The 27,967-nt window shown below is 36.3% G+C and overlaps 2 protein-coding genes and 1 long non-coding RNA gene across 5 annotated transcripts; 1 reads left to right on the top strand and 2 right to left on the bottom strand.

Annotated features, from left to right (window-relative positions):
• Window positions 1-429: 429 nt before the first annotated feature.
• Window positions 430-17,551, bottom strand: LOC309510981 (mediator of RNA polymerase II transcription subunit 30). The gene is made up of 5 exons (XM_082186013.1): window positions 17,406-17,551; window positions 14,977-15,150; window positions 13,272-13,430; window positions 10,499-10,588; window positions 430-933 (listed from the first exon to the last, which is right to left on the bottom strand). The coding sequence occupies exons 2-5, from the start codon at window positions 15,148-15,150 to the stop codon at window positions 838-840; spliced, it is 519 nt and encodes a 172-aa protein (XP_082042139.1). The 5' UTR covers window positions 17,406-17,551; the 3' UTR covers window positions 430-837.
• On the bottom strand, window positions 2,715-5,194 carry LOC309511018. The gene is made up of 2 exons (XR_014210478.1): window positions 4,555-5,194; window positions 2,715-3,445 (listed from the first exon to the last, which is right to left on the bottom strand). It is a non-coding gene; the product is annotated as an uncharacterized lncRNA (long non-coding RNA).
• A 506-nt stretch (window positions 17,552-18,057) lies between the features above and the next one.
• ncdn (neurochondrin) lies at window positions 18,058-26,430 on the top strand. 3 transcript variants are annotated; one of them, XM_082185239.1, is made up of 7 exons: window positions 18,058-18,165; window positions 19,126-19,312; window positions 20,738-22,054; window positions 22,871-23,115; window positions 23,627-23,842; window positions 24,507-24,649; window positions 25,879-26,430. In XM_082185239.1, exons 2-7 carry the CDS (start codon window positions 19,139-19,141, stop codon window positions 26,304-26,306), a joined length of 2,523 nt encoding a protein of 840 aa, XP_082041365.1. In that variant the 5' UTR covers window positions 18,058-18,165; window positions 19,126-19,138; the 3' UTR covers window positions 26,307-26,430. The 3 variants fall into 3 exon arrangements, with proteins under 3 accessions (XP_082041365.1, XP_082041363.1, XP_082041364.1); XM_082185237.1 differs by having other exon boundaries at window positions 25,876-26,430; XM_082185238.1 differs by having other exon boundaries at window positions 18,061-18,129; window positions 25,876-26,430.
• The last annotated feature ends 1,537 nt before the right edge of the window (window positions 26,431-27,967 follow it).

Genomic DNA, 27,967 nt, shown 5'->3' with positions numbered 1-27,967 from the left:
TTCCTCTGACTCACAGCACAAGTCTTTTTTAATGAATAGTTTGGGTTTGAACAGCTGGTACCCACGTGTTCTCACTTCTCACTCAATTCTGCTAAAAGAGGAGCTGCACTGATGGGTTGCCAGGTATTTGTCCCAGTCAAACAAAGAGAAAAATGTGGAACAGTTTGAGAAACAACGTCACAATGACTCCATCTGCTGGTAAACACCCAGTACTGTGACTTTAGCAGTCATTCTGCAACTGCTGAACAGTGTTATTATCGTTTAAAATATTAAAAAGATTTAAATATCAATATAAACCATCCAGACTCCGGTATTGTAAATGTTCCATGTAGTGTCAATAGTAATACAATAATTATGCAATTGTTAAGAAATCCCGATATGTGATTTCTGTTCGGTATTTCCTGAAAGAAATAACAAGAGACAAAAAAGTTGTTTTTATTTTTTATTTTTGTATAAATAAAAAAAGTACAAAACAAAAAGGATGATTCTTCACCCAGAAGGCAGATATCAGGAGTGTAATGCAGAGCTCAGGAAAACACACACACACACACACACACACACACACACCTGAGGAGCAAGAGTGTGACACACATCACTGAAAACACCATAGTAAAAGCACTATTATTTACCAAGCTCAGTCGTGCACACATCATCAGCATGGTTTTGACATTACTTACTCAAACTGATGCTAATTCAGTGCTTTGATAAAGCTGTTATTAATCCGAGCATTGGGATTTAACACTGTAAATGAGTCTGATCTCCTCTGTCCAGATGAACGAGCCGTGAACGAAACACAGTCTGGACTGAAGATGGTCAGGTGTTTAATAGGAAGCGTGGTCATTTCCTCATGGTGAGCATGGCATTGACGTCCCACAGGAGGTTCCTCATCTGGTCCATTAGCACCTTCATCTCCTGGTTCTTCTGCCTCACTTTCTGTTAAAAAAGAAATTAATACTTTTATTCAGCAAGGATACATTAAATTGATCAAAAGTGACAGTAAACATGTATAATGTTACAGAAGTATAATTCCTGGAGCTCATGGATTTGATCCACAGCTGGTTCACCCATGATTATATGCGTGTTTAAAACCAAAACAAAGGAAAAGCTTAATGTATTGCAGTGCACTAGTGTGTTCAGAGATGGTAATGAATAGGGTTGTAGGAACGAGCCACCAGGATGGTTCCCCGAGAACTAATGGTTTACTTAGGAACGTTTTCCTGTTGCACTCTGAAGTGACGCAAGACACGCTTGTTGTTGGGACTTTTATTTTGCCGGCGCTGAGAATGCCAGAACCTGTGCAAACAACCAGCGCTCGCACTCTTCATGTTCATTAGTTTACGATCTGTCCAATAAGATATTAGATAGAACTGTTATCAGGGTTTCTGCAGGTTTCAGTAAGTCAAATTTAAGACCTTTTTAAGACATTTTAAGACCATAAAGATTGAAATTTAAGACCTACACAACGCATTACCCAAGCTAGATAGATAGTTACCTCGGGATCATTAGACTATCTATCTATCTATCTATCTATCTATCTATCTATCTATCTATCTATCTATCTATCTATTTATCTATCTATCTATCTATCTTTCTCTATTTCTTTCTATCTATCTATCTATCTATCTTTTCTATCTATCTATCTATCTATCTATCTATCTATCTTTCTTTCTTTCTTTCTTTCTTTCTTTCTATCTATCTATCTTTTCTATCTATCTATCTATCTATCTATCTATCTATCTATCTGTCTGTCTATCTATCTATCTATCTGTCTATCTATCTATCTATCTATCTGTCTATCTATCTATCTATCTGTCTATCTATCTATCTTTCTTTCTTTCTTTCTATCTATCTATCTGTCTATCTATCTATCTATCTATCTATCTATCTATCTATCTATCTATCTGTCTGTCTGTCTATCTATCTATCTATCTATCTATTTATCTATCTGTCTATCTATCTATCTTTTCTATCTATCTATCTTTTCTATCTATCTATCTATCTGTCTATCTATCTATCTGTCTATCTATCTATCTATCTATCTATCTATCTATCTATCTATCTATCTATCTTTCTTTCTTTCTTTCTTTCTTTCTATCTATCTATCTTTTCTTTCTATCTATCTATCTTTTCTATCTGTCTATCTATCTATCTATCTGTCTATCTATCTATCTATCTATCTATCTGTCTGTCTGTCTATCTATCTGTCTATCTATCTATCTTTTCTATCTGTCTATCTATCTATCTATCTATCTATCTATCTGTCTGTCTGTCTATCTATCTGTCTATCTATCTATCTATCTGTCTATCTATCTATCTATCTATCTATCTATCTATCTGTCTATCTATCTATCTATCTTTCTTTCTTTCTTTCTTTCTATCTATCTATCTGTCTGTCTATCTATCTATCTATCTGTCTATCTATCTTTTCTATCTATCTGTCTATCTATCTATCTATCTTTCTTTCTTTCTTTCTTTCTTTCTATCTATCTATCTATCTGTCTATCTATCTATCTATCTTTCTATCTATCTTTCTATCTATCTTTCTTTCTTTCAATCTATCTTTCTATCTATCTGATTATCTGATTATCTGTGTGTGTGTGTGTGTGTGTGTGTGTGTGTGTGTGTGTGTGTGTGTGTGTGTGTGTGTGTGTGTGTGTGTGTGTGTGTGTGTGTGTGTGTGTGTGAGAGAGAGTAGCATTAGCATTAGAGTAGCATTAATAGAAAATTGTACTTTTGCATATTATACTGTAAAAACACAATTATTGTTGATTTTAGTTGATCATAGTTGATCATAACTAGAGAAGAAATTATGAGATGATTATAGTGACCAAAATTATCACGGTTATCACAGAATCCTGTTCAAAAAGTACTAATACTACAGAATGAAGTCAATTCAACAAGTTTTATGTCGAAAAACAGCAAATAACAAATTGTTTAGCATCAATATGCACTTTTTGTTTTACGTAAACATTAAAATACCATTAAAAGTGCAAGAGTGTCTTGCAACAAGTTATCTGCTAAAATGTACAAGTTCAAATAAAGTTTTGACAAAAAAGGTTTTATACTAAGATAAACCTCATATTTCAGCCTTTAAATATTTGTTTATAAAAAGAATGAGTCAAAAAAGATAAATTACTGACATTTACACACTAGCTTGTATTTATTAGTAGTGTTTGGGTGCACCCCCATCCTTCATGTTGACTGAGCTTTCAATGTTGTTATGGAAAGGGGTGATTGGTTGGTTCCTGTCACATTTGCGGCATTCTGAAAAGTTTAGATTTTTTTTCATCTCGTTGCGCCTGGTAAAAAAATGAGTGTGTCGCTTCAATTATGAGCGCTTGCCGCGCGCCTACATTTGAACAAACTTGAGCACGCAAAAGACGCGATATGTGAACGGCCTCACCGGTAGCTCACGAGCGGCGTGTTGGAGACCCCTGCTAGGGCTCTGCTTTATAGGCTACAACCATGGGCGTAGGTTTAGGGGGGGACGCTAGGTACTAGTCCCAATCAATATTTTGAGATGACAAATTTGTCCCCACCAATATTTAGCAAGCTCATTTGAACTGCTATTTGGATCGATTCCAACGGCCAAAACAACGACAGTACAAGAAACGCCGTAATTTGATTGGCGGCGGTGTATCTGACAGGCTACACGCGCGGGCTGGGACTACTTTTGTGCTTGCACTGGCAGCGAGCGGGTGGTGTGTGTGTGTGTGTGTGTGTGTGTGTGTGTGTGTGTGTGTGCGCGCGCGCGTCAACGACGCCGACGGTAAGTTACCAGGGCTGTCTCTCTGCCACATACAAAGGCCAGAGTAAAACATTTTAATATTCCGTTTTTTGCCACTTTTTGTACTTTGTAGATAGATCAGCTATGCCACCCAAGAAGAAGAAAGGGGACATACGAAGCTTTTTCATAAAGCAGAGTGTAAGTAGGCAAAATAACTAGCCACACAAATAAACTAGCAGTAGTAGTGACTGACCAGGCTTTCAAATGCAGATTCTACTGTGGAAAATAGTATTGATTGGTGATAGTAGCCTATGTGTTACCATGTTGTTACAGTTAAACCTAGCAGCAGCATAGTTCAACTAAGGTTAAGAGTATTGATTAGGCTGTGCAGCACTGATAGACTCATAGAAGTCACGCTATCATGATAGAATGCTACGTTAGCAAGTCACTGAATGTTAATTAGCTGACCTTAACTTAGAATCTTGCAGTCAACATAAACAGTGGATCTGAGACATTTTTCGTTTCTACATTCTAGTTATGTAATGTATTTGTGAGTGAGTGTAGCCTAAGAATTTAATATTTAAGAATAGAATATATCAATAGAATTTGATATAGAATAGTAGATACAATTTTAGTATTAATGGAATACTGTAATCATGGATAATAATAATAATAATAGATAATAATAATGGATGTGTTGTGTTGAATGCATACTATGATACGTGTGTATTTTATTCATTTGTTCATTTTTTAATTACATATAGAAAACTCATTCCAGGGGGAGGGGGAGGGGGAGGGGGGTGTCCCCACCAAAGCTGAGGCCAAACCTACGCCCTTGGCTACAACTCCATACTTTTTAATAACTTTCTGCAGCCAGCGTTTCTGGAAATGAACGAGGGTAAACGCTTTTTAAGACCTGACTAAATGAAATTTAAGACCTAGGATGAAAATCTGGCTGACTTTTTAAAGCTCCACTATGTGATTTTTTGACCACAAGAGGGCGCAGTTTCCAACAATAACAAAGGCGAAGCTTGATGACGCTATGAAGGAGGTGACGATGGGAGATTTTCACCATCTAGCGATGTATCTAAATGGAATTAATGAATCATGATCACGGATGAGGTAATTTATTCGTTTTTATATTACCTGTATGTCTGATCGTATTATTTTATGTCATCGTAATTAATGAACTGCAAGGAGCGTGAAATGTTATGCTATATTATCCCGTTACAACATACAGCTATTTGTCAAATGATTTGTTGGGTTAATGTTGTGCAGTTTTACGTGTTTATGGTTAATGCCGTGTTGTTTAACGTGTATTTAAACAAATATTTTTTTAACAACACATATCCGATTGTATTTAATTGTACTGCCATAATCTCGCTCACCACACGTGATAAAAAGCCTTACCGAAGTACAAAGAGCAATATAACTTTGTTTATAAGTGCTATTATTGACAGTTGCATGTCTTACCTGTCTATCAATACACTCGCGAGAGAGTCACTGTCAAGTCCAAGATTGTCGCGCAGCTCTCTCCATCTCGAAAACGCCTGCCGATATCTATCCGGGTTTTATTCCTCCGTTTGTCACACAGTCCGCGACTCCGCGTGTATCCGAATATGGACGCTTTCGTTTTGTTGGCACTTCAATACTCGCCAAAGAGTAATCGTGATCCATAACAGCAATAACCATACAGTCTATGGCTATAACGCTATAACCACCACTTCCGCATTTGACCATGTGATATTCCGGTGTGGTGGGTCATATTTTTTTTTATTTTATTTTTTTTTTCTTCTTTGTCAGACGTCTTTATCATACGGAGCCCCTGAGGGGACCTGTGAAAAAAAAAAAAAAAATAGGACTTTCGCGTGCGCACGAGAAACTATCGCGTGGGCACGAGAAACTATCGCGTGCGCACGAGAAACTATCGCGTGGGCACGAGAAACTATCGCGTGCGCACGAGAAACTATCGCGTGCGCACGAGAAACTATCGCGTGGGCACGAGAAACTTTCGCGTGGGCACGAGAAACTATCGCGTGCGCACGAGAAACTTTCGCGTGGGCACGAGAAACTATCGCGTGGGCACGAGAAACTTTCGCGTGGGCACGAGAAACTTTCGGTTTGCGTTATAGCGTCATTAATACAAATGTGGAAATATGGATGATGTATATATCATTTATGTTGTTGTTTGACATGTTTTGAAGTGTATATTTTAGCAAAAATCTCAAGCAAGGTGCTATTAAAGACAAGACTTAGAGGCATATTTTAGTCACAATTCAAATAATTGTATTAAATGTGAATATACTTTGAATAAACTTTGTAGGCTATTTGTATGTGTATTGATAAAAAATAAACAACAGGCTAATAATCTTCTGCTACTGAGATGAAGGAAACATTCTTTAAAGAAGTAAAGTTCACAAGATTGCTATTTATCTTGACCAAACTGTTCCTTCATCAGCTCTTCCTCAGTTCCGCACTGCAGAATAAAATAGTCATCCTCTGCTGCAGTTGTACGGATTCTTAACGCATTTATTGCAACTACATTTCATCTTTTTCTCATCAAACAACCAGACTAACGAATGGTTCGACACAACCCGTACCTAAGAGCCTAGACAGGTCTTTCTTCTGTATAGATATACTGTATACAGGGTAAATGACGACTGTTGGCCTGCATGGTCGCCCTCGTCCAGTAAGTTTTAAATAATAATAATAATAATAAATTAAGATATAAATCAATATAATTCGTTGTAAATTAAATTTAAACAATAGCTACAAAAAGGTAATAATTGACTGTATAGTCCTAACGTTCATGCATGAACTGCCATTCAGACTTACTAACAACCAGAGAACAGAGAACATCAGAGATATTAAAATACATACTCTTCTGAGTTTTATGATGTAGGCCTTTTTTTATTAAAATGTATCGGCCTATAATTTATATCTCAAGGATGCGAGCTTGTGCGTGGCGCACTCAGTCATGTTGAGAGGGAAACACGCATTATATTATTAGGCTAGTATATTCAGAAATAGTGTAAAAGACCTGTAAATAAAATACAACATTAACATTATAAACACTATTAATAACATATAGGCTATGCGTATTTTACTTCCCCATAGCCAAATCCTTAAATGAATGGAATCAGAAAACAACAAGAAATGAAAAATAAGTAACCACTTATAATAATAATAATAATAATAATAAATGCATAGTAGTCTATAAAAATAGCCCATTGTGCCCTTTATTACAAACAACTTTTAGCCTATTTTAAACGCCAAGCCTAAACGAATTTATTTGAATCGAAACTGAAACGAAACTGAAACTCTACCGCAAAGTTGGGTTCGCGCATCTTTCGTTCGGTCCAAAGTTTAATACTGAACAGGAATTAATAATCATTTAATAATGAACCGGCTGTGATGTCAAGTTAATGTCAGAAGTGAACCGATGTTGTTAATATCGCGATTCGCCGGCGCCATCACTTGAATTTGTTCCTCAGTTGGGGAAATAACTTTATCGTTTCATACTCTGTCATTCGAAACAGTAAAATGTATATTTTTATTTGTGTAGCCTACATTCAAAATGACTACAAAATGTCATGCCTTTGAAAAAGAAAGAAAACAACATGATGCGGACGTGTAGAACTTTATCCAAGAGCTGTTGTAAAGCCTAGCCTATAAACAATCTGTTACAGTAATTTTCTATTATATGCAAAAGCTGCAACCAAATTGTTAAAAGCGCTATATAAATGAAGGCGACTTCACCTGACCTGACTAGAAATCGAAAAAAGAATGATGACAAAGAAAGCTGATGACTGTTCAATGAACATTCTGCAAAACATTTTTGTGTTCACAGAAGAAAGTCTGAAAAAGACAATGTTTTAAATTTATATATATATATATAAAATATAAATTTTAGATAAAGGTTTTTTTTTTTATTATTCAAACTTCAATTAGTGTAATTGAATCAGTGTGTCTTTCGTTCAGTATAGTTTTTTATTTGATTTAATATTTAAAGTAGAAAATTAGAAAAGAGTTCCTTTTTCGTTTTATAAACAATATTTCTAAAACGTTTTTCGTTCTGATGTAGAAAATTTAATAAACAGCTTGAATTGTTCGATTTCTAGTCAGGTCAGGTGAAGTCGCCTTCATTTATATAGCGCTTTTAACAATTTGGTTGCAGCTTTTGCATATAATAGAACATTACTGTAACAGATTGTTTATAGGCTAGGCTTTACAACAGCTCTTGGATAAAGTTCTACACGTCCGCATCATGTTGTTTTCTTTCTTTTTCAAAGGCATGACATTTTGTAGTCATTTTGAATGTAGGCTACACAAATAAAAATATACATTTTACTGTTTCGAATGACAGAGTATGAAACGATAAAGTTGTTTCCCCAACTGAGGAACAAATTCAAGTGATGGCGCCGGCGAATCGCGATATTAACAACATCGGTTCACTTCTGACATTAACTTGACATCACAGCCGGTTCATTATTAAATGATTATTAATTCCTGTTCAGTATTAAACTTTGGACCGAACGAAAGATGCGCGAACCCAACTTTGCGGTAGAGTTTCAGTTTCGTTTCAGTTTCGATTCAAATAAATTCGTTTAGGCTTGGCGTTTAAAATAGGCTAAAAGTTGTTTGTAATAAAGGGCACAATGGGCTATTTTTATAGACTACTATGCATTTATTATTATTATTATTATTATTATAAGTGGTTACTTATTTTTCATTTCTTCTTGTTTTCTGATTCCATTCATTTAAGGATTTGGCTATGGGGAAGTAAAATACGCATAGCCTATATGTTATTAATAGTGTTTATAATGTTAATGTTGTATTTTATTTACAGGTCTTTTACACTATTTCTGAATATACTAGCCTAATAATATAATGCGTGTTTCCCTCTCAACATGACTGAGTGCGCCACGCACAAGCTCGCATCCTTGAGATATAAATTATAGGCCGATACATTTTAATAAAAAAAGGCCTACATCATAAAACTCAGAAGAGTATGTATTTTAATATCTCTGATGTTCTCTGTTCTCTGGTTGTTAGTAAGTCTGAATGGCAGTTCATGCATGAACGTTAGGACTATACAGTCAATTATTACCTTTTTGTAGCTATTGTTTAAATTTAATTTACAACGAATTATATTGATTTATATCTTAATTTATTATTATTATTATTATTTAAAACTTACTGGACGAGGGCGACCATGGTAGGCCAACAGTCGTCATTTACCCTGTATACAGTATATCTATACAGAAGAAAGACCTGTCTAGGCTCTTAGGTACGGGTTGTGTCGAACCATTCGTTAGTCTGGTTGTTTGATGAGAAAAAGATGAAATGTAGTTGCAATAAATGCGTTAAGAATCCGTACAACTGCAGCAGAGGATGACTATTTTATTCTGCAGTGCGGAACTGAGGAAGAGCTGATGAAGGAACAGTTTGGTCAAGATAAATAGCAATCTTGTGAACTTTACTTCTTTAAAAAAATGTTTCCTTCATCTCAGTAGCAGAAGATTATTAGCCTGTTGTTTATTTTTTATCAATACACATACAAATAGCCTACAAAGTTTATTCAAAGTATATTCACATTTAATACAATTATTTGAATTGTGACTAAAATATGCCTCTAAGTCTTGTCTTTAATAGCACCTTGCTTGAGATTTTTGCTAAAATATACACTTCAAAACATGTCAAACAACAACATAAATGATATATACATCATCCATATTTCCACATTTGTATTAATGACGCTATAACGCAAACCGAAAGTTTCTCGTGCCCACGCGAAAGTTTCTCGTGCCCACGCGATAGTTTCTCGTGCCCACGCGAAAGTTTCTCGTGCGCACGCGAAAGTCCTATTTTTTTTTTTTTTTCACAGGTCCCCTCAGGGGCTCCGTATTATCATTTATTGTGATAAGAATAAGAAAAAAAAACCTCAATAAAGTTGTTGTAAAAAATGAATAAAAAAAAGTCGGATAGAGCGGACATTGCGTCACTGAGAGGCGACATTTCTTTTCCGGGACGGACAGTTATTTAAAATCGGAATTTCTCTGAAATAAAAAATCTTTGGAGACTTTTGAGATATTGTAAGTACACAACTGGAGGAAATATATCACACTGTGCAAGTTATTTTCGGAAATTTTATTACAAAATTGTTACATATTGGAGCTTTAAGGCCTTAAAATTTAAAGTTCAGAATTTTTAGACTTTTTAAGACCCCGCGGAAACCCTGTGTTATACACAGAAAGTAGACAGTAATGAAGTTATTAGCGTACGGCGTGTGTTTGAGGTCCAGTGTTGCTGAGCAGAAATACATAATCATGCTTCGCTTGATCCCTCAAAGTCACGTTGGGTTTTCTCCTCGGCGTAACGTTTAGAGGCTCATCTATCACTGTTTTCCGTGTTCATACAGTAAGTTTGTGGAGTAAATATATAAGCTATAATCTGTGTGTTTACAGCCTTTTTTAAAAATGGCGTGTGCTGGTGTTTCGCATGTGTTCGGCCAATCAGAGAACACTAACGCCACTGTAGTTCCTATAGCGCTGGTTTAGGCCGACTCTGAAGGAGGAGTAAATTAGTTCCTCCAAAAGGAGTTCCTAGAGCTAAAATAGTTCCTAGTTCCTGTGGTGCGAACACGCAAAAAACGGGAACTTCCGCCAATAGTTCTAGGAACTATGAAACGGTTCCTCCGGTGCGAAAGCCCTTTATGAAAAGCTGTGGTACCTTGTTGGGTCTGAAAGGAAATGGCAATGATGCTCAAACCTCTAGAACTTCTCGTCTCTCCTGAATCACGGCTGGGCTGCAGGTCTCCATCCTCACGGCTTCCGTCTCCTCCGACACATACGGGACCAGCTGGAGGATCAGATATGATCATTAGGCTTTGAGGAAGGTCTCAATTATATTATCATTGTATTGCATTATATGTTTTAAAACTACAGAGCTTTGATCATAAAACTAAACATTTAAATATCATTTTACTAAGAAAGATTATTAGGTCATATTATATTGATCATTTAATTTTTGTTTATATAAATATCAGCATCTGCAGCAAACTGCATATTTTTGAGTTGTCTGATTAAAATTGAGCTGTTTTTCCTCTATATTCTCATTATATGACACATAAAAATGGATTTGATGGATCAAATATGATACAAATCATAAAATGTATATTAAAATATTTTTCAGGGTTAAACTATCATTTGAATAAAATAAAAAAATTTAAATCCATTTTTTGATTTTGATAATGCAGATGGCATCTAAAATACTATATCATAATAAAAATAGTTTACTAATATAAAATAACAGTATTAATAATTAAAATATGTATTAAATGAATTATGAGGCTAATCAGATCAAGTGTTTATCAGAATGATCTGTCAAGTCGAGTCTCCTTCATTTATACAGCGCTTTAACAATATAGAGTTTCACAGCAGCTTTACAGTGATAACAGGAGATTACAGTAACAGATTTGGCTTTACAGGAGATCTAGAATAAAGTTATTGTCCAGATAAAGTTAGTTTTTGATTGATAACTACAGGGCTCCAAACAAAAAAATCTATAGGGGAAAAAAACAGGCGCCAAATAATTTTTTTAAGAGCCACATAACAATGCACTTACTTTTAGTCACCCTGTTGTGTGCATGTCTCTCCTCTTCTTACAGTTTCAGCATTTTCATCTTGTGAATGTTCTGGGAACTGGAGCTTATTTGGTAACTGAATGTCACTTCCGACTTATGAACTATTTCATAAGTTCATATTTTGCCGCTTTCACTCAGTGAAACGTTCACGCAAAGCATCTCATTTCATGACGTTAACAAAACAAATGAAACGATAGGCTAGGGGTGGGCGATATGGTAAAAATATATCACGATTTTTTTCAGGAAAATCACAATTCACGATTTTATCACGATTCTTTTTTATGTGGTTTTACTATTTTGTGACTGAGCATTACAGCCAAACTAATGTCCATATTTTAAAAACAAAGCCTTAGGTAACAAAATATAAAATAAAAAAGAATGGCAGAAAGGGGCGAAGATAAAAAAATGTAGTCATTATTTTCTTTGTTATTAAATATTAAGATCAAAGATAAACATTACACATACACAACTTAATATACAAATGAAATAAAGAGTGTTTTGTTTTCAGCTACAGTGGGTGTATTTAACAGTAGCATTGAAGAAAGTAATTAAATTAACAAATATGAAAATAAAACAAAACATAGACTTCACTGTATAAATTATAAATTGATACTTATTAAAGCTACAATTAAAGTTATCAGTCAAGAGCAGTGAGTGATTTTCTCTTTGCATTTTGTTGTTTCATTAACATTAAAGGGATAGTTCTCCTAAAAATTCAAATTGTCATAATTTACTCTCTCAAGTTGTTTTAAACTTGAATATTTTTTTTTTCTTCTGTTGAAAATAAAAGTTATTTGGACGAATGTGGGTAACTTCCCCAGTGACTTCCATAGTATATTTTTCTCCTTTGTAAGTCAATGGGGACCAGCTACTGTTTGGTTACCCACATTCTTCAAATTATTAATATTAGAAAATATTAGAAGGAAATTAATACAGTTTTGGAACAACATTAGAGTGCGTAAATAATGAGAATTTTTATTTTTGGGTGAACTATCCCTTTAAGGACAAGCGGCAGCGTGTTTACTATTGCTACTGTCTCTTTAAGAGCTGAGCGCGACGCGTCTAATATACACGCATTTGACAAGCAGATTTTCTCTCAATTTTCTCAAGTTTGCTTTCACTTTAGACATCACCGACTTTGTTTATGTAAACCTTGTGTGTATTTAACAGTATTAGCACAATAAGACTCGAAAGATAACTTAGTCCAGTATCCAGGCACTGGTAGACAGGCTTTTAGTGCATGTGAGCTTCACATGTACGCGCTGAGAAACACACACGTTAGAACAGCGCATTAGCACACGAATTAAATGTTTAACCGACAAGGCATTAAAGCACATGCAAATTATGAACTTTTGTGAACTGCAGTCCCGTTCCGCTGCGTTAACATTTTATGTGAATATACGTGGCGTTGTTCAGTATGTTGGGACAGGCGCCAGAACAGATATAATGCACGATTCTACGATATTTCTTCAAAAGCAGATCGTGGAGACATTTTAATCATCCATGATCAAAAATCATCATATCGCACACCCCTACGATAGGCTACTGGTTATAAAACATGCACGTAGGATGCAAATTTTACAATCAAAGGGAGTAAATTTGTATTGTCGCCAATGGCGACCTTGGCAGAAATTTCACTCGCAAATAAATATTTTTAGTCGCAGTTTGTAGCCCTGAACTATATAATAATGATGTTAATAACTAATGATCTTTACAACGGAAGTGAATCACACTTCCGTTGTAAGGATCATTAGTTATTAACATTAGTTATTAACAATACACTACACCGTTTTAACTGTAGACAGAAAACTTTTAATGCGTTCTGGCTGTACGTTTGCACGACAACAGTGTTTGGTGGCTCGATTTTGTGCATCAATCATCATGTTCAGTCAGACTGACCTCAGCCGGAGACTCCTGGAGGTCAGGGGTCATCTCCACACAGCGCTCGTACAGCAGACGCAGCTTCCGGAAGAGGAGAGTCAGCTGACGCAGGTGTTCCTGAAGCTTCCCGAAACGATCCTGATACGCAGCCTGACTCTGCGTCACTCCGTTGGGAAGCTAAGAGAAACACAGCTCCAGTACATCTGCTTCCCACATTTTAAAGGGGTGGTGTAATGCCTCTCTGATGTCCCCAGAGTGTGTGTGTGAAGTTTTAGCTCAAAATACCGCACAGATATTTTTTATAGCATGTTTAAATTGTCACTTTTTGAGGGTGAGCAAAAACACGCTGTTTTTGTGTGTGTCCCTTTAAATGCAAATGAGCTGCTGCTCCCGGCACAGGGGGCGGAGCTTCAAGAGCTTGTGTGTGTGTGTGTGTGTGTGTGTGTGTGTGTGTGTGTGTGTGTGTGTGTGTGTGTGTGTGTGTGTAGCTTTGTTTATGTTATAATTCCTACTCTCTCATTATTTTGACTTTTATCTCACTTCGATTAATGACTTTTTAGCTCATAATTTTGACTTTTTTGTCAATAAAATTTCCATTTTTTTAATGTATAATGACTTTTCATATCAATTTTGATTAAGTGTCAATTTTGACTTTTATATGTACTTTTTAATATCATAATTTCGATTTAGTATATCAATTTTAAATTTTTTATCAATTTAGATTTTTTGTCATAATTTTTACTTTAATGTCATCATTTTGATTTAAAGGGTAACTAAACCCCTGGTCAGAGCCTGACTCCACCCACTGGCAATATTTGAAAAATGCTGGAAAAGTAGGCAGAGCCCAGTGGAGAGGGGGCGTGCATCTGAGACATATCTCTCTGCAGGCAAGGGCGTGGTTAACTGGTACCCTCTGATGTCAAAGGGTACCACAACTCCCAATAGGAAAATTCAACTGCAGTAGCCACTGTTCAACCTGAAGAGGGCAGCACTCAGACGTTTTTACACCATATTTTGTAAAATTAAAACACTTTAAACACAAATGTCAAAAAAATTACTTGAATCAATGAGCAGCACTAATAAAGCCCAATTCTTACAGATCATTAACTAAAAAAAGTTGGTTTAGGGTTTAGTTACCCTTTAATGTGAATTCATTTTTTTATTATAATAATATTTTTTGTCATAATTATGACTTTTGAAGTCAATTTTGATTTAGTATGTAAATTTTGAATTTGTCATCATTTGTACTTTTCAATGTTTTAATAATGACTTTTTAATATCACAATTTTGATTGTCATAATTTCTAACTTTTTGTCAACTTTGACTTTGATGTTATGACTTAATTTTGAGTTTGTACATCATAATTTTGAATTTTAGTCATAATTTCGATGTAGTATGTCATAAATTCAAGTTTTCTGTCATTTTCAACTTTTTAATGTTAAAATTATGACCCTTTTTAGCCATTTTGATAGTCATAATTATAACTTTTTTGAATTTTTGATGTTATAATAATGACTTTTAATATAATTTTGATTGCATATTTTTACTTTTTGTCATAATTTTGACTTTTTAAGTCATAAATTCGATGTAGTAAGTCATAATTTCTCTTCTTAAGTTTCAAATGTCACAGTTATGAGAGCATGCTATTTCTCTTGTGTGTCAGTGATAGTCTTGATGTCCTCATGGTCTGATGAGTGAGTCTCAGGTGAGTGGTTCTTCTCACCTGAGTGGCGCGCGTGATCTGGAAGATCTCCATGGTGCGCGTGACGATGTCCTGCACGGTCTCCTGCCCGATGCGACACAGGTACACAGGTGAGATCTCTCTCAGCTGCTGCTGCTGAGGGCCAGGTAGACCTACGCCGGGCCCCGGGCCCTTCTGAGGGACCGCAGTGGACATCTGCACACAGAGAGCGCTTCAGATTCAATAACAATAACATAAACATCCGTCATTTGACTTTACAGCTCTGTAATTAAAGCTGATGTGAACTCTTAAACATGTTAACCTGCTAATTTAGTCATATATCGAAATTTTGAAAGATTCTAAATTTATTTATTTATTTATTTATGAACATTTATTAGAGGATCAACCCCATGAGATGAAACATCTCGTTTTCATGGGGGTCCTCAGGATCATGTCCAAACAACATAAAGCAGCAGAACTACAAAGTAGATACAATTAAATAAAACAAAGAAATCATAATAATAATAAAATAATAATACAACAACAATAAAAGAAAACAAAAACCTTAGCGCACGCACTCACACACATTCACACGCACCATACGGACGCGCACGGACACGCACGCCCGCACACACACACAAGCTCTCACTATCCCCGCCCATCACAAATAGACATATATATATACACACAAATAACATGACACATATCGATGCTAAATCTGAAAAGCTAGAAACATAGACAAGTATTCTGAAGATGTGTTAAAGCAGTTCGGAACAGAGGAAAAGACGTAAGCGAACGAATGGATGCAGGAAGGCTGTTCCAGTCACGAGGGGCTCTAACACAGAAAGCATATTTCCCAATTTCTCTCTTAACTCTAGGGACAGTAAAGAAGATCTGTTCATTGTGACGAAGGCTATATTGTGAACTGTAAGGCACTAAATATTGCGATAAATAATATGGATATTGAAAGTAAATACATTTAAAAATGAGCTGAAGCCAATGGTATTGTCTTCTGGCTGAGGGTGCAAGCCAGGACAGCTGTTCATACATCACACAATGATGTGTCCTATAGGGGCGGCGAAGGACGAATCGGCACAGGCTGTTGTATACCACATCAAGAGCATGTAGACAAGTGGCAGTAGTGTTGGCATATATAATATCTGCATAGTCCAGAATAGGCAGCAACAACTGAGAGACTATCCTTCTCCTAACCTGAAAGTTAAAGCAGTCTATCGATTGATATAATGTTTTAAGACGAAAGCTAAGTTTGTTGTTAAGCGCGTGTACATGAGCTTTAAATGAAAGATCAGTTTCTAGCCAAACACCGAGATGTTTACATTTTTCGGTTGGCTCTAGAGGAGAAGAATCAAGAAAATGCAGATTAAGATTATTTCTATCTTTCTTCTGGAAAAGCATACAGTATGATTTTGATTTATTCAGCAGGAGTTTATTAAATGACAGCCACTGCTGTACAGAATCAAAGTCATGTTGTAAAGAGTAATTTATGTCGGGAATATTTGGTTTGGAGCAATATATAATTGTATCATCTGCATAAAGATGAATGTCACATTCTGAACAGCATAGTGGCAAGTCATTAATAAAAATGGAAAATAACAAAGGCCCAAGCGAAGAACCCTGAGGTATGCCTTTATCTATGCCTGTAAAATTCGACTGACTGCCCCTGAAGGACACACACTGGCGGCGGGGATGGAAATATGAGTTAAACCACAGAAGAGATGAACGGGAAAGGCCAATTGAATATAATTTATCCAGGAGCAGATAATGATCAACTAAATCAAATGCTTTTGTAAGATCTAAGAAGATGGCACCAGTACACATATTGTTATCAAAACCAGAAAAAATATCATTTGTAAATTTCAAAAGAGCAGTATTAGTAGAGAAGTGTTTCCTGAAATATTAAATCATTATGAGATAATGAGAAATAATGAGATCAAATCGAATTTATAACATACTTACGCGCAATTCTGACATATTAAGTGATAATTACGACCTCAAAAATTGAAATCGTAACTAATTTTATCATAGCTGCTAATGACTTGAGTAATATATCGAGTAACGTTATGTCGTAATTTCGACTTTTTAATGCCATCATTTCGATTTAGAATGTCATAATGTCGACCTTTTGATTTTATAATTGACTTTTTAAATCAATTTTGATTTAGTATCTCATTATTTAGACTTTGAATGTCGTAATTTTGACTTTTTATGTCAGAATTTTGATTTAGCATGTCAATTTCTACTTTTTGTCTCATACTTTTGATTTAGTATAGAATAATTTCGACTTTTTAATGTAATAATTATGACTTTAATATAATAATTTTGGTTTAATGTCATAATTTAGTCTTTTCTGAGGAAACCAGACACACAATGGCGCTCGTTTATGAATGGATAAACATTACACAGAGTTCAGCGCTTCACATTCGGAACACAAACTTTGTGTAGAAACTCACTGAGTGTATTGACGTTGCTCCTCCTGCTTGAGTAGTTTATTTGTCGCGTTATTAACCATAAAACACGATAAACATGAATGCGGGTCTTCTGCACTCGCTCTCATTCAGTTTCAAACAGATGAGCGTCAGCCATCACTTATTGCGTCATTTCCTGTTTCCTGAGATACTTTTAAAGTCCCCCTGTAGTCAATTGTATCCATTAAAACTCATCTTTGATCACCGAAATGACATATTTAAACGTTTTTTCCTTGAAAAAAAAATCACTCTCCCTCTTTTTACATTTATTAAACGTTTTATTAAGTAATGCATTAATTTTATGTTTTTCGTACCATTAATTAAATTATTATTTGTACTATATATTCCTGCACTATGTTCACTCAGTATTACTACTTTTTCTTTTTAGTTTATTTAATTAATTAATTAATTAATTAATTAATTAATTAATTAATTCATATTTATTTTATCCTATGTTTTATATTTGTGGTACAAATGTTAATATTTGTATAATAATACAACATAATGATACTGAGATTTTTCATTTCTAATGTTGGTAATACACAATTCTGAATATTATTTGCAAAATCATGTGCACACATTGCTTTACCGTATAAAGTTACTATTATTTTGAAATCGCGTAGTCTCGTTATGTCTCGCGAGGTTTTCCGTCTCCACCACGTAGCTTCAACGTGTGTTTGCGGTAATCCTGCCTCGTTCACTGCATATGGTATGCATTTATGGCTTTTTGATTTGATTTACTCAAGTAAGTATAATTTAAAGCATACATAGGTGTTGAATATGGTTTTAAAATATGTTTAGCTTTATGTGTTCTCGCTACTCAGTCGACTCTTATCGTATTAGTTCTTTATAATTCAATAATAATAACATAAACAACCGTCATTTGCCTTTACAGCTCCGTGATAACCTGACGTAAACTCAGTAAAAGCTGTTAATAACCTGCTAATTGAGTCATAAATCGAAATTATGAAAACTCAAAATACTAAATCATTATGAGATTAAAGTCGAAATAATGAGATCAAGTTGAATTTATAACATGTTTAGGCGAAATTCTGACGTATTAAGTCCTTAAAAAAAAAACCTTTTAAAAAAATCGAAATGGTGACCTTTATAATAATGACTTGTTGAGTAATAATATCGACGGAGTATGTCGTAATTTCGACTTTTTAATGTCATAATTTCGATTTAGTATTTCATAATGTCGACCTTTTGATGTTATAATTTACTTTTTAAGTCAATTTTGATTTTGTATGTCGTTATTTAGACTTTTTATGTCGTAATTTAGAATTTTTATGTCAATTTCTACTTTTTGTGTCACACTTTTGATTTAGGATAGAATAATTTCGACTTTTTAACTTAATAATTAAGACTTGAATGTAATAACTTTGGTTTAGGGTCATAATTTCGACTTTTTGATGGCATAATTATAACTTTATAAGTAGTCATTTCGATTTAGTATGTCATCATTTAGAATTTTTGTCGTAATTTCAACTTTCTTTCATAATTTTCTTTTAATTTTCTTTCTTTTAATGCCTGATTTAACCTGAGGTGAACTCTTAAACCTGCTCACCTGTTATCAGAATATGACGTAGGCATTTTTGAGTCCTGAATCTGACGTGTTAAAGCACCATAGGCTTATACACTTGGACTAGTATCTGAAGTAGTTGCTAACAGCATATCTTCTGATGGTCATGGTTGTTCACAGGTTGGAGCAGAAGATGGCAGAGAACGGGTATCATCTCGACCCACAGACTCGGGCCGGTGCGGGTCCCAAAGCCCTGGAAGGGTCCGGTTGTGGCCTGTCTCGGTCTCAGAGCGAGGTTCTGGAGCGCTGTCTGCACACTCTCACTCATGCCAAGAACGACAGCCATGTTTTAGCAGCGCTGCTCCTGGTAAACAACAGCTTATCCTCTTCATCCACATCAGTGATCGACCGGCATTGTTTTTATTCTGGTGGCCAATGGCTGATATATGTGACATCACACACACTATTTAATATAAAGTCACCATGAAATCAAAATTACTATTATTTAATGTAACATTGCATTACATTATCGGTGCACATCATTATTGTTTTAAATTCATGTGCCTTCTCTTCTGTCACTCACATTAGATCAGCCAATAGCAAACCACAACCATCCAATCAATTCCCCACAGACACAATCAAGCCCCGCCCATATTTGTTCTTGTTCCTGAAGCATTTCACTCGGATATATACGGCACTATAGGGAAGACTAGTGCAACTTCCCTTTCATGCTTTAAAGATAGTAATTAACACATGCATAAACATTTCCCAAACACCAGCATCCGAACGCAAGAGAACGTTTCATCCGCCGCGCTCTCATTGGAGGAATATAAGAGCCCGATTGCAGAAACTTCCATTTTTATTTTCCCATGATTTTGTCTTCTTGAACACATGGGATGGAAATGCTGCTTCATTTTCAAATGTTTTATGCGATATTCCAAAGTTAGGCTAACCCTCTTCCTTATCTCGCACTTTGTAACACATCTTTCCCTCGCGGGTCAAAATGACCCGAAGCCCTAAAATTATACTTTTTTTGTTTGTTTTTTTGTCCAGAAAGCTTATTTTATTTCATTTTGATCATATTTTTTTAATGCATTTATTTTTTTGTGGAGATTAATTGTTATTATTATTATTTTTATTTACCTTTAAAATACTAGATTTGATCAATAAATAATAAATAAATAGTAATTTAAAGCACATTCCTCACATTCTTTCAACTTAAATTCAAAATAACTCTCAATTTCATGCATAACCCTTTTAATTGAGCTCAAAATATCTTTCATTGGGAGTCTTTGTCGACCTCTTGTGGAAAAACTAATAATATAAGATGATATTTCATGACTCTAGATGGCCTTATATCTCTAAATGGAGCAAGTGAGCTGTTCCTCTGGGTCCTAAAGTAATTTCCCTTCAGTATGCATTCAGATACACATGTAGACATTATAAAATAGTTTTTGGGTAAAGTTTTAGCATTTTTAGTTCGAATTTTGACCATTATTAGGTTTTTCTATGTGTCCTGAAGCATTCCTCGCATTCATTCCTAAGTTGACCCGCGAGGGAAGGATTTGTTACCTCTTTTAAACTTCAACCACAAAACTCCTCGAATCCATTAAATAATTTTTTGTATTTTTTTTTGTATTCGTGGTTCAAGTGCGACAAAAGTCCTAGAATCTTGGACCCCTCAGATGAACACTCAATTAAAAAAAATTTAATTTTTATTTTGAGGGAAGGATGAGGGTTTAAATTCACAACTTTGAATGGAAACATAAGTAGTTTTCTCTTGTGCGTTTAGATCACGCGCTTGTGTCCGGCCGGACAGCTGGACTCCAGGACTCTCCATCGGATCTTCGAAGCGGTCGGCCTGAATCTTCCCGCACGTCTTCTGGTCACAGCGTTCCGGGGTGAAGACGGGTCCGGGTTACCCCCGCAGGACCTGATCTCTCTGGGCTCGGCTCTACTGGCGGCTCTCAGCACGGACGCTAGCATGGTCGCGCATCCACAGCTTCTCAGTACAATCCCTCTGATCCTGAGCGTTGTGGAGAACGGACCCACCCGGACCGAGAAAACAAATGAATCCAAGAGCGTCTCCGGATCCCAAAGTGCTACAGATTCCCAGAACACCCTTGATAAGGCGTTAGCTTGCGACTGCTACCAGGTATTAAGCGCTGTATGTGCTTTACCGCAAGGTCCAGATCAGCTTCTCACACGCGGAGCCATTCCGGCTCTAACCAGAGCCGTACTCAAAAATCAGACTCTTAGCCAGGAAAAAGGGCTTCCGTTATTGGGACTCATGTTATCTTCCAGCGCAAGACTGCGAGCTTGGGATAAACACTCGTCTGATCTGCTCTCGCTGTTGGGTATCGTCTCGGAAAACTTCTCCCAAGCGTCCAAACAAGCCCGATTAACGATGTGCACAAATATCCCACTGTTTCTCCCTCCTCCCGGGATCGAGTCGGAAAACCAGGTGCTTAAGGAGATTGTGGGTCGTCTATGGGGTTCGCTCCGGCCTTTGGTTCAGGGAAAAATCAGTAAGGAGCATTTAGGCCCGGTTTTAGTGGCATCCGCCTGCCTTCTGGATCTGTTCGGATGGGAGTCAACGGGACCGCCCAAGTTCTGTTGTTTGCTGGTGAACCGGGCGTGTGTGGAGGTGAGGATGGGTTTAGAAGAGCCGCCGGGAACTGAGATCGACCCACAGCTCCAGCACACGCTCACCGCGTGCTATCGCATCATGGAGGCGGCGATGGAGCAGGCCTGCAGCCAGGGAGCGCAGTCGAGTCCTGCCCCGCCACAGGGGGCATCTTCGAGTCCTGCCCCCTCAAATCCTGCCCCGCCACAGGGGGCGCCGTCGAGTCCTGCCCCGCCACAGGAGGCGCCGCCGAGTCCTGCCCCCTTAAATCCTGCCCCGCCACAGGAGGCGCCGTCGAGTCCTGCCCCGCCACAGGGGGCGCCGTCGAGTCCTGCCCCCTCAAATCCTGCCCTGTCACAGGGGGCGGCGGCGAGTCCTGCCCCGCCACTGACGGCCATCGCTGGTCTGAGTCTTCAACAGAGCCGGCAGGTCTTAGGGGTTCTGAAGGAGGCCTTCTCCGCTGAGATATACTATCTGAAACAGGTGGGAATGCAAGGGTTAAACATGCATGTCATCGTTCAAAAGTTTGGGGTCAGGGAGATTTTTTTTTTATGTGTTCAAAAGAGTCTCTTCTGCTCAGCAAGGCTGCATGTATGTGATCAAAAATACAGTAAAAATTTTGAAATATTATTCCAATGTAAATCATCTGTTTTCTATGTGTATATATAGTAAAGTGTAATTTATTCCTGTAATCAAAGCTGAATTTTCAGCATCATTACTCCAGTCTTCAGTGTCACATGATCCTTCACAAATCACTCTAATATGATGATTTGATGCTCAAGAAACATTTATGATTATGATCAGTGTTGAACACAGTTGTGCTGCTTCATCATATGTGTGTTATCATGATTCTTTGATGAATACATTTCAAAAGAACTGAATTTATTTAAAAATGGAAATACTTTGTAACATTATAAATGCCTTTACTGTCACATTTGATCAATTTAATGCATCCTTGCTGAATAAAAGTATTCATTTCTTTCCATTAAAAACCACAACCTTTGAATGGTGTATATGCTGTATAAGGTTGCACTTTATTTTAAGGTGATGTAGTTTCACTGTACTTACTCAAATAATTAATTAATTAACTACATATACTTACTACTTTAGTGTAGGGTTAGTTTCTTGTAATTATGCATCATTTACTGTTATTACAATAGGAAGCACTACGTCACCTTAAAATAAAGTGTCACCATATATATTAAAAGAATTTAGTTTGAAGAATATTGTTTAATTGAATGGAAATGTACTTTTAAAGCATGTTTTCATGTTATAAAATGATTCATTTGTCTCCTGTAGGTGGAAGAGAGCGCCTACGACGACCCGTTTCTGTTCGCCACGTTCCGCTCGCTCTGTGCTTGGCTTGCTGAAGAAACCTCGTGTCTGAAGGACGATGTCATTGAGCTCCTGCCTTTCCTCATTGGCTATGCGAAAAGTCACTTTGAGGGAGAGGGGGAAGGAAAGGGGCTTTCTGATTGGATGTCAAAGATGTCCATGAGCAACAGATCACATGACACGACCTGGAGCAGAGACGCTGCGCTTAGGTAAGAGAGACAAGCCTTTTCTTTAAATTATGCTATTTCCCATCTTCATCTGTTTGAGGATGAAGAAGCTCCAGTTCTTCTCTATATCAGAGTCAGTGTTCCTGAACTCCTGAAACGCCTCCATTGTAGTCGTGAGTTTCTTCCAGGAACGAACACGTCACAATATTCCTTATTATAATAATTAATGCGCAGAATAAAGGGGCGGGGCCTGGTTGAGTTAGTTAGTAGTGTGTTAAACTGGCGGTTATGGGAAGGGGCGGGACATTTCCCAAACACACTCGAAGCGCTCGACCAATCACAACACACTGCTCCAGCCGACCAATCAGAGCACAGTGTGCTTTTCAGAAGGAGGGGCTTCATAGAGACAGGAACTAAACAGAGCGTTACTGACAGACTGGGAAGAGAGGAGCCGCAACAATGGAGAATATGAGGAAAATAATCAACATTCAAGCAGGAAAACCAGTTCTAGTAGAGCCTGAAAACATCATCAAGTCTAAATGCTCTTTCCTAGATATCTCCTCCCAGCGCTGTGTCACCTCTCGGCTGAAGACGAGCCTCGACGGGTTCTTCTCTCTCTGGAGACTCCAGCTCTGCTCCTGGGTTTTCTGAGGAAAGGCTGGGGGTCGTTGAAAGGTCAGAGCGGGAAGATGGTGACCCGAGACCCGAGTCTCGAAACCGCGTGTTCAGCTTTACTCAACTTCGCCATCACAGAGCCAGAGAGAGTCAGGTAAACACCGAGCAGAACTCGCTCACTTAAAGGTGCAGTGTGTAATATTCAGGAGGATCTGTTGACAGAAATGCAATATCATAATCATAACTATGTGTTCAGTGGTGTATAAAGACCTTACGTAATGAAGCGTTATGTGTTTATTAGCTTAGAATGAGGCGTTTCTCTCTACACACACCGCGGGTCCGCTTACATCCACATGTTTCTACGGTGGCCCTGAGCGGACAAACACGTTTCCTCACTATGTTGTTCTTCGTGATAAGAAGCTTCAGCTAAAGTCAGCGGATAAAACACTGACACAATGATGAACAGGTGACAATAATATTCACAATAACATCGTTTTACTGAATAATTAAGTAAACCTAATTTCTTAATTTATCTCTGTAAAGAAACCTCATTGTTTAACTGGCTACTCTCTGCTGTCTCAGACGACGACATCACTTCCTGTCGGTAACTTCTGTTGGGTGCAAGTCACAAACTCACCACTAGATGCCGCTAACAATTACACACTGCACCTTTAAATATTATAACATAAATTTAAATGAACAGTGTAACAAATTAGAACATGCGTGAACATTTGATACTGCAGTGTTTTAACATATATACACACTCTCTCGCTCTCTCTCTCTCTCTCTCTCTCTCTCTCTCTCTCTCTCTCTCTCAGGAATGATCCTTGTTTCGTGGCTCTGGAGAAACTGCTGAGCGAAGCACTTCCTGTTCTTCTTCATAAGCCACGCCTCCTGGTCTTCACAGCAAACTGTTGCACTCTGGGCCTCATGATTGGCCGACTGAAGTCCGCGTCCACAGGTACTGTTGGCTCAGTTAGTGGGATGTACCATTTTATTTGAACAATTATGAGTTTCATAAAGAGGTTTTAAGTAAAAAGGTAAGTTTGCTTGGCAGGTTTATCATATTTAGCTAAAGTTAAAGCCTTAAAAAGGCATTGTCATGACTTGAAATAAAATTAAATATTAAAAAGGACACTTATTTTATTTCAGCCAACATTATTTATTTTTGTTTAGTTTAAGTGCTAAAATAATAAATCTTAATAAAAACTCTAAGCGCATATAAGTGTAAAAAAAAAATTAAAATTAAAACAGAAAATGTAAAAAATAAAATCTAATTTGATTTGATTTGATTTCATTTGATTTAGAAGGGACCATGTGCAATTAAAAACATAAATGTAAACATTTGATGCATTACACCAGAGTTAGCCTTAGGCTAATTTACATCTGCATAAAATAATCATTCAAAATATTAACAATTTTTTTTAGAGGCAGAGCATAATGAAGGAATGTTATTAATATGAATATAACTTTCTGTTTTTTATGAATAATGTCCACCAATGAAACATTTACAATAAGAGCAGAAATTAGTAGTAAGTAATTAAAGGAATTTTGTTTTGACCGTAAATACATCTTTAAAATGTGTTTAGGAACGCATTAAAATATTAAATGTAAAATATAAATATATAAAACACTGGTACAATATTCAGATATAAATAAAATATAAAATAATAATAATATAAAATGATAATAAAATGTAAAAAGAAAAGTTGGGTTATGACTGATAACCGATAAATGTTTGTCATTTAAAATTATTTATTATTTTATATAGAAATGTATTTCTATTTTAATTTGAAATTATTTATTTTATTTTAAATAGTACAATATTACATTTTAACAGTGTTGTTAAATTATTAGTGTTTATAAAAAGTAACTTTAAGTGAGCGTTAGATTACAGCAAAGGTTTTAGAAATATAAGGAAAATGCACAAATATCCAAAACCTGCTTATTGTTGCTTGTTAATTTGGGTTATGACTGATAACCAGTTATTATTATTTTTAATTTATTTAAATTTAATGTAAATTTTAAATACTACAAGACTACATTTTAACAAGTATTAGAGTTTATAAAAAGTAACTAAGTTATATATTTATATAAATAGAGTACAGCAAAGGTATTAGAAATATAAAAATATGGAAAATGCACAAACATCCCAAACCTGTTACTAATGGTTTCCTTGAATCCCAGCAGAGCCAGAACCGGGCCAGCGGCGCTTCTTCTCCTCGGCTCTGTGTTTTCTGCTGAGCGCGGTGCAGTCGGGACCGGCCCGGGAAGCGGCCCGGATCAGTGTCCTGTGGGAGGAGTGCTGGGAAGAGACCGGAGAGCTGTGGAGACTCAGTCTGCAGGCTCTGGCCGCTTGTGTCCGGGTCCAGTCCTGGATAACCAGCCTGATCCGGGATGAGCGGTGGCTCCAGAACCTCTTCGCTCGACTGGGACCCAGCGGGCGTCTCTCGGACCGAGCTTCTCATGAGGTTCTGGAGGAGGTTCTGTGTGTCGTGGCCCGGCAGAGTCCGGTGTGTCTCGAGGAGATCCGTGAGCTGCTCAGGAACACAGCTTCTCCTCAGGGAATGCCTCGGCTCAGCAGAACTCTGCTGGAGTCCAACACACGCGTTCAATAAGACTATATAACAAGCACTTACTGTATTGACATTATGTGTCTTTGTCATATTAAAAATGCCAAAGGATTTGTGATGCGGTCGAAGGATATCCAGAATATTGAATAAAAATATTTTTGCTTTTGAAGTGTTATTTTATGCATTATTTTGACCCAGTAGCTCAGCTTGTAGAGTACGGCGCTTGGCCCGGATTCATCAGGAGCAAATCCTGATGGAAATGTCCCTGGAAGTGACTGTCATGTGTAAGTGACCTGTGTGTCCACTAGGTGGCGTCCTCACAGCAATCTAGAGTCACTCACAAACAGAGCGGGGATGATTTAGAAACAAACTGTCATCATCAAATTTGCACAACATGGATTTATTATTAATCATGAACATTTTAGGGTAAAATCACTATTATGTTTATAATAACTTTTTTTGTGTGTGAAAGAATCCTGAAAAATAAAAGTATCAAAGTTTCCACATAAAAATGAACAACATTGATGATAGTCATAAATGTGATCAAATCATCATATTAGAGTGATTTGTGAAGGATCATGTGACACTGAAGACTGGAGTAATGATGCTGAACATTCAGCTTTGATCACAGGAATAAATTACACTTTACTGTATATTCACATAGAAAACAGATGATTTACATTATAATAATATTTCACTAATTTAACGTATTTTTTGTCAAACAATTGACATTAATAATTGATTTAGAACAATGTTTTGGTTTGTTACTGCTTGAAAAATCAATTACGTGTCAATGTCATGCCATTTCAGCAAAGTTCTGGTCACATGACACTGTTTTGGCTCTTCATAACCACATAATGCTGATTGAAGGTAATATACAAAAAAAAAAAAAAAAGATAAATTGAGAAGATCAATAGAGATCTGAATTATAGAGTATTATTGTCATTCTTCTGGCTGTGTCTGAACACAGTGACTGCAGACGGACAGCAGTTTTGAGCAAAATTATTAATTTATTTGTATTTTTATTATCTTATTTGCACAACGGTAAATGGCATTGTTGTGGAACATGGTCGGAGAGAATGAGGAACATAAAGCAGCAAAACTGGCATTTAAAAAACTGAATGAAAATGTCCAGAAAATACATTTCAACCTTTCATCTGAAATCCTGTGTTTTTATTGTGTTCACTTGTTCATTAAACAGTTAAATAAACAAAACAAGTGTAAAATTAATAACAAACACATTCAACTCATTTAAAAGTTCAAGTACTTTCAACTCATAAAAAAAAAAAAATCTAATGGTTGAATCTTGTATAACTTAAAAAAATTAAGTTGAAATTGGTTAAATTTGATGAGTTAAAGTAATGGAAAGGGTGTCATGACTTATTCATCATACACACATTTTTTTATGAATTTTAAATGAGTAAAAAAACAGAGCTTAATAAAACATGTAGTATAAATCTTAAACTTAGTTGAATACGAATCACAAAAACTAAATGGCCCATTTCCACTAGGATTGAAAAAAAAAAAAAGATGAACCCCTAGTTGTTGTTTTTTAACTAATTTAAATGGAACTTTTAATATTCCATTTGATGGATTTCAATATTAATTGAAATGCATGAATCTTGAAAAAAGGCTTTTTTTTCTTCTTCTTTTTTTGAGTGTATCATTTTTTCAGCCATCATCCAAAAATAGTACAAATGAAAAAT

This window comes from Leuciscus leuciscus (assembly GCF_965113295.1).
Source record: "Leuciscus leuciscus genome assembly, chromosome: 12".
Taxonomy (NCBI): Eukaryota; Metazoa; Chordata; class Actinopteri; order Cypriniformes; family Leuciscidae; genus Leuciscus; species Leuciscus leuciscus.
This window is presented reverse-complemented; position numbering and strand designations above follow the sequence as displayed.